This window comes from Calonectris borealis, chromosome 14 (assembly GCF_964195595.1).
Source record: "Calonectris borealis chromosome 14, bCalBor7.hap1.2, whole genome shotgun sequence".
Lineage (NCBI taxonomy): Eukaryota > Metazoa > Chordata > Aves > Procellariiformes > Procellariidae > Calonectris > Calonectris borealis.
In genome coordinates, this window is record NC_134325.1 from 20,462,822 (window position 1) to 20,476,145 (window position 13,324).

The 13,324-nt window shown below is 43.6% G+C and overlaps 1 protein-coding gene across 5 annotated transcripts in view; it reads left to right on the forward strand.

Moving 5' to 3' along the window:
* Nucleotides 1-3,453: 3,453 nt before the first annotated feature.
* GATD1 (glutamine amidotransferase class 1 domain containing 1) overlaps nt 3,454-13,324 on the forward strand; it is a 28,710-nt gene continuing 18,839 nt past the window's right edge. For 3 of the 5 annotated variants that reach the window (XM_075163603.1, XM_075163602.1, XM_075163604.1), the window contains exons 1-7: nt 3,475-3,588; nt 4,488-4,564; nt 4,949-5,054; nt 5,592-5,699; nt 6,439-6,533; nt 7,741-7,834; nt 9,739-9,850. In XM_075163603.1, coding sequence (XP_075019704.1) covers nt 3,483-3,588; nt 4,488-4,564; nt 4,949-5,054; nt 5,592-5,699; nt 6,439-6,533; nt 7,741-7,834; nt 9,739-9,850 — 698 coding nt within the window. In that variant the 5' untranslated portion in view covers nt 3,475-3,482. Of the gene's footprint in view, nt 3,589-4,487; nt 4,565-4,948; nt 5,055-5,591; nt 5,700-6,438; nt 6,534-7,740; nt 7,835-9,738; nt 9,851-10,374; nt 12,278-13,324 lie in introns of those variants that run through there. The other 2 variants (XM_075163606.1, XM_075163605.1) reach the window with 2 other exon arrangements.

Consider the following 13,324-nt stretch of genomic DNA (forward strand, 5'->3'; position numbering starts at 1 on the left):
TGATTCCCTGTCCTGCAGGCTGGTCTCCAGGCTCTGCTGCAGTTGTTTGCTGGGACCTCTCCGCTGCCAAATTAGCGCGTGCTCTGATTTGCTTGGTTTTGTTTTTAAGTTGGCCAGGGAACATCCGTCCTCACAAGGAAACCGTCCCCATGGCTGATCTCCGTGGGGGTCCCCGCACATCAGCACGAGCCAGGGATTCCCTCCGACCTGTCAGAGCAGAGGAGGGTTTCGGCAGTACACGTCACTGCGAATAGTTGCTGTCACATTACACCAGCCCCAAACAGGGTCTCTGCAGAAACCTGCAGCCTTTTGGAAATTAATCTCTTAAAAACTGGGAAAACAAATATTGTAAACCCTTTGGGGTCAGGAAACAGGGGCAGCCTTTAGTTGCAAAAGCCTTTATTATCTGAGATTTTTGCTGCAGAGGTCTCAAGTTTTAGCTTGCCTTAATATTCCTAAGAGCAGGAGAGCAAATAAATTCTTCTTTTCCAAGTCTGAATCTGAGAAGCTGGGATGGGTGGATGCTTGGCCCGCTCCACTGCGCCAGTTAGGGTGCGTGAAATAGCACATACATTGGGCTGGTGAGGTACGGATGAGCTGTCTGGGCAGAGATGGCAATCTTCCCTGCCCTGCCCAGAGAGAGCACTGCTTCACAGGAGCTGAGGCTCTTCTTCAGTTCCGAGGCTGGGAAATGTACCTTCTTACAGTGAGAGCCTGGCCCACCTCCTCTTGACAGAAGAGGGTGTGCAGCTGTGACTGGCAAGGCGGCAGGGACGGTACGGCAACAGGCGATGCTGCAACTTGGAAGGTTTCCCTGTAACTTGGCATCAGTGGAGGCACCTGTACAAACTGTTCTCCTCGGCCTGAGATGAAACGATACCGCTCGCTCGATGGAGAGGAGGGGGAATGGGCTGGGGAATCTTCCCCTTGTGTCTGCTTCAAACAAAAAATGTGTTTCCCTTCTCACTGCCAAGGAAGGCAGCGGCACAGACACATCGGTGTAGCTGTGGTGCCAACTGAGAGAGCAAAGCTAGCATCAGCTCAATGCTTTCAAACACTGGTTTGGATATCTTCCGCCCATCCATTCTGTGTTTCCTCTACTTCTTTCCCTCCACATAGTTACAGAAATTTAAAAAGTATGAAAAGCAGAGGTTATGTTTACAATTATCTTAAACTATGCATTGCTTTTCCCTGCCCCCTTCTACTCTAGCCATCCTTTAGCCACAGAAAATGACACGGTTCCAAATCACTGCACTTTAAACGAGAAGCGCAGCAGTTACGTTTGACCAGACGGGATTTGAAGAGGACGCACTCAGCTGACTTAACATAAGCCTAACGTCCAGGCTCTATCAAAACCAATAGTCTGCGTGAAGTAGCAAATAATTTATATTGTCCTCATGATCCTGCCACAGTGCTAGTTACTACTCATGCTTGCTAAGCTCCCAAATTAAGCAGAGAGGGGCTGCAAAGCGTATCTAGGGCTTGCTGGAAGAGAATTCAACAGAAGACCAGTTGCAAAACCAAGCTCTGGTAAAACTGAGGCATTGGCAGTGGACGATCAAGTATTAAGACATCGCTGTATAATTTAATCTCCCAGCAGCTCGGGCACTCTCACATGCTTTTTTTTCTGTGTCTTCACCTTTAATCATTGTCAAGTCCTCTAATGCTTTGTATTTTGGGCAGCCTAGGGAGGAAGGGAAGAGCTGATGGAGCAGGATTTGAGACAGCAGTTTGCTTTCTGCTCTTGGATATAGAAAAAACCACTGGATTCACAAGCAAGGAATAAGGAACATTAATGCGATGCTCCATGCCATAAAGGCTTAGGCTGCTGGAGTGGCACTAAGTCCCCCGCATGGCAGCTAAACAGAATAGTGAAAGATACGCTTTTGAGATTGTTGGTTTTTTTAAAATAATTTTCTGGTAGCTAAGCTGGAGCAAAGAGAGAGGAACATCCAGATATCTCTCCGGTTAACCAGCCTACGGTTTCAAACATACTTTGGAGAGAAAAGGAGACTGACGGACGGGTGATTGAAGAAACAGACAAGCAGACAGCCTGATGGCATAAGCTACGTTTCCTTTAGGAAGCCAGGCTAGAAATTAGGTCCTTTCAAATAAATAAACAAAAATGATGGCAGAATTGTACTATCTTCATTTTATATCTATCATTTCATAATAGCATTTTCTCTTTGTAATACACTAGCAACCATCAAGAGATAAACTTATCAAAATAACCCAGAAATGAAAAATGCAAATCCAGAAACTGCACAGGTTTACAGAAATTACTTTTCCTCCGGTGAGCCACAGAGCCAAAAGCAATGACACCTGCAATAAATGAACATTTTTCTTGAAGAACAATGACTCATTAAAGATTAAGAGTGTATGCAAAGAAGGCAATCTGGACCAGATACGAGGGATAGGAAGGACAGTTTCAGGGAGGTTTGATGACTTTATTTAGTTTGCAATTCTGATGCTTATTCCAGTGGCTCTGGGAAATCAGCCAGTTCTTCATCCATGTATTTCACCCATCATTTTTTTTCAGCAAACTGCTCTGACAGATACGTGTGCATCTTGTACCATCCCATGTAACATAATTAGTTGTGGCTTCTTCAGGGATGCGAAAGAACAGAATGTACATCTGTCCCTCCACAACATCCCTGAGGTTATTCATCCCGAGGGTGAGAGGTATCAAGAGCAAAACCTGACAGATATAACTTAAAATAACTTAAAACCAGCTTGAGCCAATAGCAGCTTAAGCCAGTAACTTAAAAACAGCTTGGGCTTATCAAAGGAGTTTTGTTCCTCCTTATCTCATGTCAGAAACATGTGATTAGCACAATAAACCATGATCTGTTTGGGCTTCGTGGGAAGGCTTCTGGCGTTCGGTCGGCTGAAGAGGGTCTTCAGAGCAAAGAGGTTTGAAACCCAGCTCTGCAGCTGGATGTGGCCTCTCAGCTGGGCATTGAAAATTAGCTGACATTTTGACATTAATGCCTGCTTTTTCATTTCCAATCCACAGCATGCTGCCACCGACTTCCCCTTCTCTGGGGTGGGGTAGTCCCTATAATAAGTCTTCAGTGTTTCAGTCCTACTGGGTATCAGTATCAATTTGATGAGGGAAGAAAGAAAGAAAAATCAAAACCCAGTATGAAACTTGACGAGGAAAACAGCCACAGTGCCAGTGCAGAGCTTGAGAGCTGCCAAGGACACCAACACGCTGACTATGAAGGGGAAACAAAGCACGGCAGCGGGGGGAGGCAGGTGCGACGTGCCAGCAGGTGATCCGCATGATCCGCCGTGGTGCCCCCCGAGGGGTTAAAAGGCACCGCGGCCCCACTGGCCGCTCACGGCCGACCCGCCGCGGCCCCCTCACCGCCCTCCTCAGCGCTTCCCCCCTCAGGCGCCGCCGCGCGCTTCGCCCAACGGCCGCCAGCGGCGCGCGCGTCCCCCGCTCTCCCCGCACTGCGCATGCGCGGCGCGGCCGCATGAGGAGACGGCCTCCCCCGCCGCCGGGCTGCGCCGCGCCCCGCGCCATGTCGGACCGGCTCGGCAAGCCCACCTGCCTCATCGTCGCCAGTGCGGCCGCCGCGGGTGAGACGCTCTCGGGGGGAAACCCCCATCCCGCCGGGCCCCGCTCCTCCCTTCGGCGCGCCGGCCTCGCCCGGCCGTGCGGTCTCCTCCGGCCTGCGGGTCCCCTGCGGCCCCACCCCGCCCTGGGGTGCAGCGGCCGCGCTGTGCGGCCGGTCCCCTGCCAGCGGGGCCCTTTGCACGCTCACCGGCGGTGTGCCCCGCGCACCCCGCTTTGCGCGCGTGTCCGTGCTGTGCTCGTGTGGCCCTGCGCCGTGCCCGTCCCCGTCTTCAGGCACCGTCCTGTCACGCGTGTGCGTGCACCACAGCTTGCACAGCTGTGCCGTGCGTTTGCAGGCGTGCGTCTCAGCTGTGTGTGTAAGTCACTGCAGCTGAGCTGTGCAGTCACGCGTGCACGCTTTTTGCTCGGCTTTGCTCTGCGCGGGCACGTACACATGCTGCTCCTGCTCGTGCACCTGTGTCGCGCACAGATGTGCTCACTGTCCATAAGCGCTCATCTGCGATGCGCACGTGCCTGCGAGTCCCTCTGTGCACAGCTGGGCTGTTGAATACCTGCTGGTTTTCCCCTCTGCGCATAGCGGCTTCTGAGCATGCATGCAGCTTGCGTTTATACCTGGAGGAAGCCAAATTCCCTTCACTTCTGCCCTCTTTCCCTCTGCCCTCCCTGTAACCCTCCAACCCAGACAAACAGAATACCTTCATCGTGTATTTCGCAATACATAGTTCACCTATAAAGAAGGCTGTGCATTTCTTACCTCTTAAAATAACCTTCTGAAATTATTGAGAGCTTTTAAGATGAGCAAAAAATCAAGCTCGTGTACTTTGCTAGATAAAATGAGCTAGTGTGGCTGGGATTAAAATATAACTGTTGTTTCCTTAAGTTGTTGGACTCTGTTTTTCAGGTGTGTCAGCCCAGTCCTTCCTTCACTGCTTTACACTGACTAGCTCTGCCTTTAATCTGCAAGTTGCAACTCCTGGGGTAAGTAAAAATGGGCAGTTACTGTGATTTCAGTCTGAAATCAATTGATATCTCAATTGACAAGAGAGAATTATACTAAACTTTCCTTGAGAGGCGTTTTATTGGCTTTACAGATTAAGGGACTTTTCTTTTAATTCTGTTTTCTTAATATTGAACTGAATGCATGCTTTCTATAGCATGGTTCTGAACTTCTCTGTTCAGTATCTGTTACCCACAAAGAGTGCAGGGAGAACTATTAGAAGAACTACTTCGGTGGGAAAAATGGAAAACTTCAGGTTTTTGACAGCTAAAGTCTCTAAAAATACCACGTGATTATCCTTCAAGAAATGTAGTGGATGCCTGTGCAGTGATCCTAACCACAGTCTTTGAACATGTTTTCCCTAGGGGAAGTCAATTGATTTTGTGGATGTGAACGAGAGCAACATGCGCTGGATACAGGACTTCCGTATGAAATCGTATGCGAACCCTGCCAAGTTGGAGTCGATTGATGGTAATGGCTTTACTGTTGGCCAGTGTGTCATCTCCATTTGTCAGGGAAACAGATGCTTCTTAGTGTTAGGTCTTTAGGGAGGAACAACACAGAAAAGGCATAAAACTTGTGTTTTAAGAGGAAGCCCTTGCAACTACAGTAGCTATTTTTTTTATTTAAGAGGAAGTCCTGGCAACTACAGTTGTTATTTTCTTATTTATCTTTGATTGGTAATTCTCTCATATATATATACACACGCTATATATTGTTATTTTTTAAAAATAAATATTTTGCTAAAGTAGAAGCTAGTAGACATAGCAGTTTTAAGCTTTGCTTGGGTAAGAATGTCTCATTAAAAATGTATGTTCGTTGTCCTAAAAAGGACCTTCTTCTCTACTCCACATGGATCTGTTAGTTTCTTTAGTTCATTCGGTTTATACAGTTTTTGACTGACTTACGTAGTATTGTCTTAATTTTGTCAAATCTGAAATGGGTTTATGATCAGGCTTTTTTGTGTGTTACTTGTATTACAATTAGTTTATCCTTTCCTCCTTATAGGTGCTAGATACCATGCGTTGCTGATTCCAAACTGTCCCGGGGCTATGACTGACCTTGCAAACAGTGGGTACCTGGCTAAGATATTGCAGCACTTCAGCACTGAGAACAGTAGGTGAACATCATTAGATATTTTGTTAAATAAAATAGTACTACAGTACTGTTCATGTAAGGCTGTTACCTTCCAATGACTTAAAAATGTTTACATAGTTCAAGAGCATTCAGAACTGGAAAGAGCTGCTTTAGAGAAATCATAGAATCATTAAGGTTGGAAAAGACCTCTAAGATCATTTGAGTCCAACCATCAACCCAACACCACCATGCCCACTACACCATGTCCCTAAGCGCCACATCTGCACTTCTTTTATATACTTCCAGGGACGTATCTTCTCTTTAAAAGTATCCTCTTTATGTGAATGTATATAAAAAAAATCAGTAGCTTTTCAATGCTTGTGTCAGAAGAGGGTTCTCTGCCTTACAGTGATACAGAAATGGCGCTCTCCAAGTCAGTAGGATTCAAGGTTCAGAGCCAAATGTGGAATGTACCAGGATCATCATTAAGGCTGTAGTTAATCAAGACTTATGTGCACTTCTCATTTACCATTCGAGTATGTGTTTTTCTCTTTGTTGCTGTCTCTGGACTTGAGTTATCAGCTAGTAACTCTTTGCAAGACTGGGGCAATTCTTATTCAAGTGTGCAGGAAAAACCTTACAGCCTAAGAGGGTATAAACAGTGCAGGATAATTTTATTGCAGGAAGGCAATATGCTGTAACATGAAGAACCTCGTTAACACTCAGCTGTGTTTTGGCTGTTTGAAGATGCTCACAGTACGCTTTGATTTTTCTCTAGAGCCTATCTGTGCGGTTGGACACGGAGTTGCAGCTTTGTGTTGTGCCACCAATGAGGATAAATCCTGGGTATTTCAGGGATACAGCCTGACAGGGGTAGGTTGAGCTTTCACCTGATTTTTGCAGTTTGGGGGCTTTTTTGCTGTGTGGGGGCCTGTGATTTCAGGAGCTGGTGCTGGTGTTTCTGGTCTTATCCTGGAACTTTCTACAAATATAAATCATCAGTTTGGTACCCTTGGTTTATGTGCAAGATGTGGAGAGTTGTCATTGGCAAGGGAGCCCAACACTGAGCACGTGAAGGGATTGTTTCCCTTAGCTGTCATGTGGACAGTGTTTTCCTTCCGATTGTTCAGTAAACTTTAAACTGAATCAGTAGAATGCTGGAAATGGCTGCAGCAGCTCTTTGGATTCGCAGCAGAGGGCTTCTAAGAATTACTTTTTTTGGTTTCATGAATGCTGGAGGTGAGTTATAGTTGTCAAGATGCTCTTTCATTTTAAAAGGTAGAAGAAAGTTTAGGAAAGAAGGCTGTTTGTACAAACTGGCTTGTAATTCAAGAAGTGGGCAGATGCTGTTGATGTTTTATTTAATGTATAGTCATATCTCTGACCTCACAGACCGCTTATATGGCAATTGTACCTGTGTGCCAAGATGATGCAAACCTCCATAGTACAACTTCTGGGTTGAAAATTTACATGCAAAGTTAAGAAACTAAGTTAACAGGACTTGCAAAACATATCAGTGTCCTGATGTGCTTGTATTTGGTGTTACAATCCATGATAAAATATTTTAAATAAGGCATGACGTGGCCTAGCTATAGTTGCTATGGAAACCATAAAATTCAATTTCCTCCAGTGCATATAAAAACTGAACTAAGTAGCCTTAATTTTTCTCTCTTCATTTAAGCTGTTTCCCATATTCATTCCAAAGCGGAGTACTGTTATTTGGACTCTGCAAATGGCACAGCATTTGTGTCCAAATGTTTGTGTCCAGCAGCCAAAGGTCTGCGCTTTCATGAAGCTAATTGCATGCACACTGTTCAGTGTCCAGTTGTTGTGCAGAAATTGCTTGGTGTCATTCTTTTTGTCTCACTTAAGAATTTTCAGTTTGCTCCCTGCAGAAAATCCATAGAAGCTGCTTGTGGTCATTTGGTTTTATGCTTCATTTCTGTTTCATTTCCTGTATATAGTTGGGAGAATTGTAGGGGGAACTGAAAAATAAATTGCAGGGGGAAGTATGTGTTGGGTTTGCATGGCTTTTTTTATAAAAAGCAAGAGCGACTTACTTCCTTTTGGTCTTTTTCAGCCCTCTGTGTACGAACTGGTAAGGCAGCCTAATTTTGCCAGTTTGTCCATTATTGTGGAAGATTTTGTGAAAGATTCTGGAGCTACGTTTAGTGGTATGTCACTCTCCTGTTGTCCAGGACTTCACATTTCGTGGCTGCATTTTGGAAATGAATATTTGTGTGCCAATTTTACACAGCTGAACAGGACTCTGACAGGATATTTCATCTTGTATTCCCATTTCATAGATATAAACAAATACCCCTGTGGATTAGAAATTATGAGAATAAATGTCACGAAATACTGTGCGTGGAGAAGTAGGGCAGTACAGTAGAGCACACTGATCTCCGTGGTTGTCCTCGCATACTCTTTTACCCCATGGTAAACATGAGGTCGCTTGTCCTGCTGTGAAGGAAGAACGTGTGCTGCAGGGAAGGGTGTGTGCAGGAGAGTTGCCATCCATCTGCAGATGCGCAGCCCATACCTGCAGGGGAATGTCTGTACGTAGGTAGTGTGCTGCAGCTGCTTCCTTGCTGCATGGCAGGGAGCCTCTGCTCTGCTGGGAGAGGTTAAGTTCTAGATTTTGGAGTTGTCTTTTATTCAAGCAAATGTTTCATTATTTAAAGCTGGAGGCACTATACTGAATGTTCTTGGTTGCTCTGATTAGTTGTCTTAACCATCAAGTAATTTACTTGTAGCTAGATCTGGTTTTGTAGTATTTTCTTATTTCTTTACTAGTAATTTCATTAATTATTATTAGTCAAAATGTAGAAAAGTTTGACTTTTGAACTGCAAAATCTGAAGTTCTGCCCAGTGTGAGAAACTAAATCCATTAAAGCACAAAAATGTCACTTTTTTCCTGGATTATTTTTGGATGTGCAAGGAAAAGTGTAATTTTCCTTTACATGGTGCTTTCTTGCAACACTGAAGAGCTACAGGGAGAATTAAATAATAAGCTATAAATGGTTCTATTCAGTTGCAGCTGTCATTCAGTCTGCTATTTTGTTAAGTAATTTTTAGGATCTGTCCTTAAAGAGAACAACGAGATGCCCGTGGTATTTAAGTGATCCTTTATTTAACAGAATAGTGCCACCCATTGAACTGATACAATTTGAAGTGACCAGATTAGAGATCACACACATGGCATTGATAGGAAACAGAACCAGGCTCTTAATGCCATGCATTTATTTTTCACTAAGAAGACATGCCACTGTCTCAAATTGCTGTATATTCTTTGCTTAATCCTCTTCCATCCATGCTGCTGTCAGCCTGCTTGTGTGTTTAAATGGCATCTTTATGCTTTTCAAATGAGCTGCTGCCGCCACCTTCTGCATAATGGGTTCAGTACTGAGAGTTTAAAGGCTGGTGTCTGTGGTACCTGTTATGTCACGTATGCTTGGTTGCGGTGGTACTGGCAAATTAAGCAAGAAGAGGAAAAGCCTGTGGGGTTTGAAGGCACTTAGCCTGTATTTAGACAGTCAGTGGCTGGAAGAGGGACAAGAAAATAGTTGTTCATTACTGACAAAATAATAGTTCTATCAGGAGTGAGGTGACTTAAAAATACTGGAGTTTAGTACTTGGAGTACTGAACAATTGCTGGCAGATATTAACATGTCAGGCTATTATAGCTGGCCAGAAAATAAGTATTTTCCTGCAGGCTCTTTGTAGCATGGTGATTACAACTTTGATGTCTTACATCATAAGAGTTTATGGGTAATTAATACATACTTTGAGGTTTTTATTACGAAAATCTCTTGATGTATGCACTTTACCTATCTGATGTTACTTTAATCAAGGGACCAGTCCTGCTGTCCTTTCAGAGGAGGACTTTCTAGTGAAATTGTTTCAGGACTGGGGGCTCGAGATTGTCCCTGTCCGTTATAGATCAGCATGTCAGTCACCCAGCAAATCTGTCTGGTCAAAATAGTTACCTTCTGTGTTAGTTCTATCAGAGATGTGATACTGAAACCGAAGTAGTGTCCACTAACACAATGCTTGTTGCTTTTTCTCCTTTATTTAGCTAGCAATCCGGATGCTGTACATGTCGTGCTGGACAGGCACCTTGTGACAGGCCAGAATGAGAATTCCACTCTTCCTGCGGTCCAGAATCTTCTTATTCTTTGCAATGTCAGGTGAGGCAATATGGGAGATAAGAACTAGGAACAGACAGTGGTGAGCATCTTTTAGTTTCAGAAATATTGTCCCCCAAAAGAATTTTTTTGCCTAGGTTAACTGCTGAAGTGCGTGTCGACTTTGTTTGATCTAGCTATTCAGTCTGTTACGTCTTTTGGTAAAAAGCATTTGTGATTATTTAAAAAAAAAAGGTAAAATGGGTTGGGAAATGCAGGGCTATCTATCAGGACTGGTGAAGTAAAACGCAGAATAGGCTTCACTAAGTATTTCTGTTGAGAAGCATCTCTTGTGTGTTGTTCTTTGTGGTTTGGCAAGTTAGCATTTAGTCAGCAATGTTTTAGGATTCTGGGAATGAACAGATTTTGTTTCTTTGATAATGGCCTGGCTGTTTGACTGTCATCTTGTCAGATAGAAGAACACATATAAATAACAACAAATCTTTTGTTCAGATGAATGTGTGTTAGAAGTCCTTTCCTGACTGTGGACTAACAGGTCGTGTCATGTTTGGATGTGTTTCATTCAGCAGGAAGTGAAGGAGCAGGTCTCTTTGCAAATAGGATGGATGAAGAGCCAGCAGGCTAAGGATTTTCTTGTCTGTTAACTGGATAAAACATCCCTCTAAATTTCTGTCCTGGACTATGAAGTGGCTGTGACAATGAAGTGGCAATGTCAGGTTTTGCATATATAGAATGGACGAAGGTTGTGAATAAGAAAACTTCGAAGTGCATCACGCTTTAGAAGCAACTATGAAACCACCTTGCATTTTTGTTGCTACATCTTTTTTCACTGCTTCTCTAGACCCTTAATTTACTGATGTGGTGAACTCTTTTTAAAAAAAAAAGTTGGTGCTGTGAATACAAGTTGCTGAAGCTGAAGACCTTGCTCTAGGTTGACATTATACTGATTGTTAGTAACTGCCCCAAAGAGCACTCAGAACTCTGTGAACAATCTGGTGTTTGTGCTTCAAATATCAAAATCTACACCTAGAGCTTCACTGAAATGCAGATTCAGATGCGTTCTCACCTTTCTTTTGGTAGGACACAAAGTTACTGTCGGAACTCTGTGTCTGGGACACTTGAATATACTTGGAATAGGATGGAAAATGCTTAGCTAAACTCTGAATAAAGCAGAACCAGTTGTTTGAAGGCAGCTCACTGTGGCGATACTGTTAGCATAATGTGCCCTTGTTTTCTTCTTCGCCTGTTCAGTGTTGGACTTCTGTTTAAAAAGTTTGCTCAGCTGTTTTTAAATGGTCTTCTAACTGGTTATCTGTTCTCCTTTGTGGTGCTTGTGTTATGATTTTTGTTCTATTTGAAATGTTTGAAATATTTCTCTCTGACAAGTACATTGCGGTTTCTTGCTGGAATTTTGTGGACAAAGAAAGAAAAAATGTAGGCGGCTAATGTGGGTCACATCTTCTGAGGAACCAACTGTAAGATGAAATTTGGCCTTCTCTGAAGTTGGGCATGGAAAGGAATAATCAGACTGAGAATATCTTTTGCTGTTGCAGGCTCAAACATACTAAACCTATGGGAAAGTAGACAGATGAACATTTTTCCTTCACTCTTGGAACTGAGGGCAACGTTTCTGCAGTGCTCTGTGAGGGAAAGGACCTTTGCGGTTGCATTTTTTTCTCAACAGGATAATAGGATATATTGGTTAAAACCAGTCATCAAGCAGGGTAATTTTAAGCCTTTTCCATAGAAATTCAGTTTTTTAGCTATATCTCAAGAATTCAGTGTGATTTTGAAAGCTAATCTGCTATGGGATTTGTTGGGTCTTCTACTGTTATATTCTGGAGCCCAGCTTACACATTTTTGGCTTTGATAGAAATTAAAATTAGAATTTGAAGTTAAAATTGGGCTTTGATAGAAATTAAACTATCAAATAGCTTTGATAGCTTAAATCCTCATTCCTGACAAGTTGTCTTAGGGATTTGTTGACCTCTGTCACCATCAGGGCATACTTCCCATCTGGATTTCTAGTGGGCTGTCTGCTGAAATGATGTGGAAAGTTTTTGTACTTGTACTGCAGTAGTATTTGGAATTGCGGTCATTTTGTGTTGAACACTCTGCACCTTCAGCAAGGAGACGCTCTCTGCCACCAAAAACTTTATTTAAATAGAGAACGTGAAACTTCATCCCCTGGAGTCCACTGATTGCCTGAGCAGGGAACTTAGCAGGGCTGGAGTCAGTTAATAGGGGTCCTGGAGGAGGTGGGTGCAACTTATGTGGCTTCTGAGGTGAGGGAGCTTTGCCACACCTGATCTAACCCCTGGCTGCAGCCGCAGAGAAAGTCTCATTTCTGAAGTGGGAGCCTGAGAGGCTACAAGTCTGTATTACCTTTGAGATTGTGCTTCCATGTGGTTCTGTCAAAATGACTAGACCTTTCATTGCCTGCCTGTAAAAATAGAGTATCGCTGTCTACCCTGTGTCCTGTTTTCATTCCTTAATTGTGAAGTTCTGTCCAGGCTCATTGATAAGCTGCCAGGTGAACAAACAGTATTCAGACCACTGCAGGCTTTGATCAATTCTCTGTTGTACTATTTTCCTTGTTTTACGGCAGCCAGGACGTGTTGGAACTGCTTTGTGCCTGTATCTGGAAGTACACTGGTGTACGAAGTACACTGCCTTTAGACTTTTTGTAACACTTCCTTGTTCTTCCCATATGGGAGCAGATGAAGAGGAGTTACCATGTGTATCTTCGTTCTTTCACATCACATGTCCATTTCTATCTCCTCAGCCATTTAAACGGTCCCCAGTTGTGAAGCTGCTCATGCAAAATAGAGGGAGAATTGCATGATCCAGCAGAAAGTGGCTGGAGAGGTGATGTGTGCAAGTGTGTGTGCCTACGGTTTTCTGATGAGGTTGATGAGGAGAGAAGGATGCTGGCTGCGTGGATGTGGCCGAACTTTAGCAACAAAGCAAAATGACCTTGGTAAAACAACCCTCTCATGTGGATGGTGGGCTAGCATTGTGCCATCTTTAGAAATTACACTGGCAAACTGTGAGCAATTAGTGATGATAGCTCTTCTGTTACTCCTATTTATTTTGAAACTAAAAGCAGCAGGGTTGAAGTACAGGCTTCAAAGGCGATAGCATGTCTATAGCTTGGGGGATTGTAGCATACTTCCATGCTTGAGTTCCATGTTAATTTTGTTCTACAAATGTAACACTTGATATTTTTTGTTATTTTTATGTTTTGCTTAAAAGGTATTTACATCAACTAAAATCATGAAGTGAGATTACAGAAAGAGTAATGATTTTTGGATAAGTCTTGCATTTTGAACTTCCTGTGTGAAGAATTCGAATACCTTGGTTTGTACCTTCTGCACCTTGCTGTGCTTCCTTCCTGGTGCAACTGAGAAGCAGGCCAGTAAAGTGTCACATCCCAGGCATCCAAGCAGTGATAATTCTCCTGAGTTTGTTTTCCAGCTTAAAATGTCGTGCCTTAAAATGGCACGTATTCTCCTT